The sequence below is a fragment of the Monodon monoceros genome, unplaced genomic scaffold (assembly GCF_005190385.1).
Source record: "Monodon monoceros isolate NGI ecotype Baffin Bay Population unplaced genomic scaffold, NGI_Narwhal_1 Contig7022_ctg1, whole genome shotgun sequence".
Taxonomy (NCBI): domain Eukaryota; kingdom Metazoa; phylum Chordata; class Mammalia; order Artiodactyla; family Monodontidae; genus Monodon; species Monodon monoceros.
In genome coordinates, this window is record NW_021702670.1 from 1 (window position 1) to 7,783 (window position 7,783).

The window sequence follows — 7,783 nt, forward strand, 5'->3', positions numbered from 1 at the left end:
CCACCAGGGAGCACAGGCCCCGCCCCCAGGCCCAGCTCCTGAAGCGAGAGGTCCTCCCTGAGCTGTGAGGGACCCCAGGGCAGTCCCACAGTGCCGCCAGCTGGTAACATGTGGAAAATGGAAAAAATAACACATAACTGGTAGGAAAGAAGAGATTAAAATGCATGCTTTTCAATGAAGATACAACATTGGCTCTATTTGAGGAAATACGTAAATGCACTCCTTTCCAAAGTAAAAAAATTTATTATTGAATTTCTGCTGAAAGATATGATATATACATTTTATTGGGAATAGCTAAGAAATCTTCAGCAATCATATGGTTCCAATAGATTTGCTTTGTGTATTTATTACAAAACATTGAAAAAGATGTAAAATTTCTTAGTTCTTTTGAGACAGCAGTTAAAACAGTTATACATGCACCACATAAATTGAACACCAAAGAGGAACACTGACAAACCACTATCAATGAATATTGATCCAAATGTTCCAAAAAAAATGTCAATGAAGAAATATTTATACTGGTTTAATAAATCGATACTGAATCTAAATGTCATTTTTTCAAATATACAACTTGTGTTTTATATTAAGACATTAAAAAATAAATTTAACACCAATAATAGCAAATCCACATAAAATAGAATCAAACAACACATTTGTAATATGCTAATACACACTCTTCACACATGCTTAAGTGCACACAGGTTACCCTATGGGGCCTCTGCCCCCCAAGCTTGTCTCACCCTCGGCACAGACGCTCCCAGGAGCCCCGCTCCTCCTTGGAGACACCTTCTGACTCCTCACCTTCTAACAGCCCCTCCTTGACCCAGACGTGGCAAAGACCCCACAGAGGACTCGGAGGAGGTGACCCGAATCTGAACCCTGTGGTCAGGGAGGCCACCAGGAGCTCCTGGGTGACCGGGCCTCACAGGAAGGAGGGTCCCACATCAGGGAGGACAGTTTGCCCAGCGCTCTGGAGCCCTGAGTGGTTTCGCCGCTGTCTGGCCCAGCCCCCTCTCTGGGACTCTGCACTGCGCCCCCTGCTGGCCACAGGCACCTCCTCCAGCCACTGGGATGTCCCAGCCCCCTTGCAGAGTGTCCCATTGTACAGCAGGCTTTGCTGATGTTACTCCCAGGAGAGTCAGGTGACGGGGCCTTTCCAGGTCCACCCTGGAGACAGGAATACCCTCACCCTGGGACTCTCGTCTCCATGGAAACTGACCATATTTCCAAAATGTGCATCTCTGTGAACTGTAGCCCCACAGCCCAGCCCTGCCTGCTGTGCAAACACAGCACGTGTGTATGAAAGGACAGTGACAGGGAGCAGCAGCCCACACACATGGTGACGTGTCCTGTGTGCAGGTTGGGGTGTGCTCAGGGGTGGGGACAAAGGAGCCTGAACAAAGCTGTAATGGGTCAGCAGGAATGTGAGGGAGGAGTCAGGTGATCCCCCTGCAGAGACAGGCAGAGCCCTCGGGCCAGAGGTCAGGGCATGTGCCAAGGTCAGAAGAAGGGAGAGGGTGGCTCCTGGTGAGGCTGGTGAGCGCTCACTCGAGGTCAGGGAAGTGGACCCTCTGAGCTTGTGACTCCAGCTCCTTCAAATGGAACAGAAAGAAAAGTCAGGGAAAAGATTATCCCCTTAATTAAACCCTGAAATCCTGTTTTTACTAAGTCTTAGTGCATGTGAAGATGCATATGTTTATACAGCCTCAGCTCCATTCACTGACATTATTACTTTTAATAACCGGCATCGCACCCATCAGTGTCAGTGGGAACCCAGCCCGGTCTTGTCCGGGGACAGTAACTGGTGCTCTGTGAGCCCCACGTGCCCGGTGAAGCTGGGAGCTCAGGGCTCGGGGCTCACCACCCCCCTGGCATGAAGCACCGGGTGAGGAGCCGGCCTGCCGTCCCAGGCTGAGCAGGAATAATCAACCTCGGCCTCGGCCTGGAGCCCAGAGATGCTCAGGGAGGCCCCGCCGCCTGACCTGGAGCCCAAGAACCTCTCTGAGACCCTGGGCGCCGGTTGTGACTCCTGTGGGTCAGGAGTTTGGGGACCCAGCCAGGTTGTTGCTGCACAAGCTGCGCCCTCGCTGCCAACGTTGTTGCTGTTTCCAGGGCAGGAGAGTGTGGGCATCTGTCCCGGGGATGCGGTCGCTGTGAGGGGACAGAGAGGAGGCTGAGAGCAGGACCGTGCTCCCTGTGCAGGAGAGAGGGCTGAGGAGCAGAGCTGGGGGGCCCCGGCCCACCCCCAGGTGAGGTCGTCCCCCCATGTGGGGAGAGAGGAGGTGAGCAGGAGGGGCGCCCAGGTCACGGTGAAGCCTCAGACACGGAGCCCTCAGCGCTGGTGTAGGGACCGTGCTCCCCGAAGTCCCTTTCTATCCCCCAGATCCACATGCGGCAGAGTCACATCTGCACATAGACCTGCTGTCTGTGCTCCTGGCCTCCCTGCCCTGGGTGCCCACAGGGAGAAGGAGGGACCCAGGGGGAGGTGCCTGGCTCCTGGTGACCCCTGGGTCCTGGCAGGTCAGCGTGGCCCAGTGAGCACACGGATGGCTGGACCCCCTGGAGTCCTGAGCAGTTTTCCAGTGGGAAGGGGCCATGTCAGGATTGTCCCACACTGTCCCTCATGGCCTCAGAGCCCCTTTTTCAGTCCTGTTGTGTTGTGGTCGTTGCTTTTCAAAAGTACCGACAGGATCTCTTTCGACTCCCTTCCTTTGATGGGTGAGTTCAGGGAATTGGGATGAGATGGGTGAGTTTAGGAAATTGGGGTGAGATGGGTGAGTTTAGGGAATTGGGGTGAGATGGGTGAGACTCAGAGTTTGACCCCTGGGAGGAAGCAGGAGGAAGCAGTGACCAGAACCCACAGTGACCTGTGAGCAGGAACCCTGCCCAGTGCAGAGAGGACACACTGCTGAGTCCCCATCACACACACAGGCCCCAACGCCCCAGACCTGGGAGTTTGGGGGGTCACACAGCAGGGGGCGCCCATTTTGCAGACCCTGGGGAGACCAACAGCGCCCCCTGCTGCTCCTGGTCAAAGTCCAGCTCTGGGTGGAAGTGGTGCTGGGGCCCTGGGCTGATGGCTGGTCACTGTCAGTCCATGAACATCCACGACCACGCCCTGTACTGTGAGCACAGTTAGTGATAGACACTAATTGTTCAATTTCTCAGAAAGCAACACTTTCCAAAATGAAACATACACATATTTAAAAATCTACCAATGTAGTCATCAGTAAAATGTAAAAGAATTTTAATATTACATTACAAAATATAGAACTATATATAAAATTACATATAAAACTATGTCAGCTTTAATTAAGTGATGCTCAAAATCAGAAAAGCTAAAAAGTGTGGGGAAAAGCTATAAAAGAGCAGGAACTGTCTCTAGGACACCATCGAACATGGAATTTTTTAAATGCTTATTTTCCATCATTAGCTTCACGATGCAATGACTATAAGCATGTGGTATATAAACAGACCAGCAAATGTGCTATGGATCTAGCTGTTGCACATATATGAAAAAATCATAAATATTAATTTATTCTGCATCATCAAGTTAATGAAGTTGGGTATGTCTGTTAATTCTCGTTGGACAAGAATAGTCGTGCTGGTCATACTGGGGTCTCTCCGTGTCACTGTTGGTTGATATGATTGGGAGCTGGACCCCCTCCCCATCTATAGTCAGAGAGGGGTCCCCTTGGAGAGATGGACACACCTGGGAGAGACTGGAGGAGGCACGTGGCCATGAACCACTGGACAGGAGACGGGGCCCCGGAGCCTCACTCCCCACGGGGTGCTGACCATTTCCACCCTCTCTCTGCCTCTCCTGCCTCTAAGGGCTGAGCCCTCTGAGCACATGAGTCGGTTTTGGTAGCACTTCCCCATGGGTTTATATCGCTGTGCAATAGTAACTACCACTACTCACGTAGAGACCACAGTAATAGTCAGCCTCGTCCTCAGGCTGGGCCCCCGTGATGGTGAGGGTGCCTTTGTTCCCAATGATGGATCCAGAGAAGCGATCAGGGACCCCAGAGGGGCGGCTGTTTGTGTTGTAGATAACAGTTTTGGGAGCCTGGCCTGGGGTCTGCTGGTACCAGCTGGGATAGTAACCAGTAGTGACTGACCCGGAGCTAAGGCCACAGGTGAGAGTGATCGTCCCTCCTGAAGACACTGACACCGACGGCTCCTGGACCACAGTCTGAGAATCCACCCCTAAAACTGACAGGAGAGAGACAGGGCTTGTTATGGAGACAGTATCCCCTGAGGCCCTGCTTGTAGGTGCCCCCAAGGATGCAGAGTCCCAGCGCCTGACCTAAGCCATAAGTGAGGAGCCCGAGCAGAAGCGCTGAACAGGCCATGGTGGGGACACTCCAAGGACACAGCCTCCTCAGCCTCCTGGGCTGGAGTGTGGGGTCCTCGGGCCTTTTCACGCCTCCCAGACCTGCTAGGAGGAGGAGGGGCCTCATGCAAATCAGCTTCCTGCCTCTCTGTGCCCAGCATCATCTGATGTCCCCTGGGGCAGGTCTCGAAGGAGGCAGATGGTGGGGCTTCACAGAGACCGGGGACAGCACAGGGATGAGACGCTGAGTGATGAGCTTGACATCCTTCCCCTAATCGGCTCCCCCACATCCTACGTTTCTCAAACCTGAATTCTTCTCTGCAGAGCCTGAAGGCTGAGTTATAAATGGATGTGCTCTCCACCTCCTGGCCCCAGGGATCTAGTTCATCCCAAACATCACATTCATCCCGTGACTGTGACCCTCGCTCCCTCCCCAGTGGAATCACTTCTTGCTCCTTGTGGAGGATCAGTGAGCACTGCTTCCTCCAGCAGGAAACCCAGTGCAGACCCGCAGAGTCCTGTGTGGTCTGTGGAGGGACCGGGGTCTCCGCCGACACAGTCTTTGACACCATTGCTGGTCACAACAGTCCAGTGCGTCCAGGCTGGGCATGCTGACACCCAGACCAGCACCAGATGTGGGGGGCAGCTCCCCTTTTCTCTGAGAAGCCATCAAGAAACTAGGCTGGCTTCAATGTACCTGCAGTTTTTTAGAAGAAAAGTAATAATACAACCATTAAAGTTTGAGATTCTTCCAAAACATCAGATAAAAATAGGAAAACATGTGACTTATAATCAGAAATTAAAATTATACTGTATCTGAACACGTTGGTGTGAACATCATGGAGCATTTTTTATCTGAATTTCCCTAAACGGTCTGATATGGAGCAGAAGGGCTGGTAAGAGCAAGCGAGGGGGTTGGGATGAAAGAGGAGTGTGGGAAGAGAAAAATTCTCCAGTTAAGTTTTGAAGTACGGCCACAAAATGCTTGTTCTCACAGTGTGATATGAAATGTGATTTCATATTCATTTCAGAGTTGCTGCTACAGTGTCTGTTTCACACAATGTGCATGGTAATTGTGCTCCTTTCTCATTATCTGTGTCTGAGGCCTCAAATCCTGTCAGACAGAGATCCACACTAGACACTTTGATGCCTGTTAAACAAAGTTCCTCTGCTACAGTGGGAAAGATATGTAATTTTGTGTGCATCAGATTTGAAGATAAGGAGGATTTAACATGTAAGAGAAAAAGGGAGAATTAGAAGGAATAATTGCACAGTGATTGTCCTCAGATATTTCAGGATCACCTGACAGGTGAGTTTGCCCCTACCAGGGGTCTGGGGTCATTACGGGTCCACCTTCACCTTAAGACATGTAAAAGGTGTAAGGTTGTGAGTATCAAAGGGGCTCAGACCTCATCCTAATTCTCCGTGGTTCTCTTACAGTTTGACGTTGTCACTGTGGTGGTTGTTGTAGATTCTCCAGTTGGGTCCCCTCAGCCCACCTGGCACAGGCCTTTTTTTTTTTTTAAATGGCTAACACGTGCCAAGTTTTGGAATGCAGCCTACCATATTACCCATCCCTAGCACTCAATGAGTATTAGCTTTTAATGTTATGAGAATAATGAAGTGTCTGTTATTAATAAATACTAGCTGTTAATATTATGTGAATGCTGAAGTGTTTTACTGCAGCCAGACCCCAGAGATTGTGAGAGGCTAGGCTGTGTTGCTGGGGGGAATATACCAGTTTTTCTTCTGGGTCTGGGGGCTTTCTGTTCCTAGTGAATGTAGTCAGTCACCTGGGACACTTACTTCTCCAAGGGGATGGGTGGGGTCTGGAGATGTGGCTGGGTGAGCATGGTAACTCTTTCTCTCACCAAGTGTGTGCAGAGGTGGAGGGCTACCAGCTACTCCAATTTGACATGACTGCTCTTCACCCTACTGGGAGTGTGTCTGCCTATGGATCTCTATATTTCTGTCATTTGTAGGGCGGCACAGGCCTTTTGATGCCTGTCTTTGCCATGGAGTAGAATTCCAGGGGTTGGGTATCTAATATCTAGGTCCAAAAGAACAAATATTTTTCCACCTTCCTCCCAAAGAACCAGAGCGGGGTGATCTGTGGACCTTTGGGGATTAAACTGGGAGAGGTGAGCACATGATGGGGTTGCTTTGAACGCGCAGATCAATTGGGCGATTGATCAACACCTTCACAGGATGAAGTCCTCCAATCCATGAACAGGTCTCCTTTCACTTATTTACATCTGCTTTAATTGTTCTCAGCAATGTTTTGTAGTTTTCAGTTTATAAGCCTCTCACCTACTCGGCTAATCCTAGTCCTAAGTACTTTATTCTTTTTGATGCTCTCATGAATGGAATTTTTTTAAATATCCTTTGTGCTTCTTCATTTTTAGTAACTAGAAAGCCAACAGCTTTTTATAGGGCATTACTCCTCTTAATCCTGTGAGAGACCCTAGATAGAGTCCGGTTAGGGTTTGTGATAAGTGTTTCTTCTCCTTTTTGTAGGGCAGGTAACAAACAATGGAGAGGAGGGAATATTGAGGTGGGGTCTGCCGCCCGTGGACAGTAAGATGAGCCACACAAAGGGGCGGCCCTGGACGTGTGACCATCTAAGGAACTGAAATGGCCCAGCGCTGCCTCCACTAATTATGGGGGAAAGGAAAAGCATAAAACACTTTTTCTTTTCAGTTTTAGAAAAATGTCATAAATGTATCAAGAACTTATGTAGTGATTTGTGAAGCAAATATGGTGAAAGCGCCCACTATTCTCCGATTGGGGCCTGATGATGCTAATTTGTGGAAACGCCACAAATCAGGAGCAGCCAATGTGACTTTTAGCTCCATTATTATTCAGCACCATTCAGCAAGTACTGGACACCGCAATTAAACAGGAAGAATCAATGGTTGGATCATTGAGGGGCATGGAGAGGTAGTTGTTCCAAAAGACCCAAATGTATGATGCACCTTAGATGCTCTGGTGTCAGTGCAAAAGTGTCCGAAGAAATCTCCCCTGTGAGCAAAGCACAGGCGTTCATCCTGAGGGCTGATGAGAGGGGCGTCATAGCCCTAGAAACTCCTGGGAATTGACAGATGACCCCAATGATGGAGGCTCAGGGTTCCCGAGTCAGAGTTCAGGTCTGAGATGACCTCCACCGACCCCCACCTCAGCCCCTGAGCTTCAGGGCAAAGAACGCTGCATCCCCAGCGATGGGCACGTGGCCTTTCTGTTTCCTCTGAGACCCTCCCCTAGGAATGGGCTGCTGAAGGGACTTTGAGGACAGAGGGGAAAGAGGAGCCTCCACACCCCGGCAGGCCCCCAGGGATGAGCGTGGACCCAGGGCGGCAGCAGAAGCAGCAACAGAAGCTCCAGCCAGAGCCTGAGCAGGAAGCTGCTGGTGGCCCCACCTCCCGCAGATGAGAAAGGAGTCCTGGTCTC

General features: G+C 50.5%; 1 gene segment (V, D, J or C); it reads right to left on the reverse strand.

The window, feature by feature from the left end:
• Positions 1-3,870: 3,870 nt before the first annotated feature.
• On the reverse strand, positions 3,871-4,402 carry LOC114891076. The segment is given in 2 exon segments: positions 3,871-4,215; positions 4,310-4,402. Coding segments are annotated over 2 exon segments (375 nt in total).
• Positions 4,403-7,783: the final 3,381 nt, after the last annotated feature.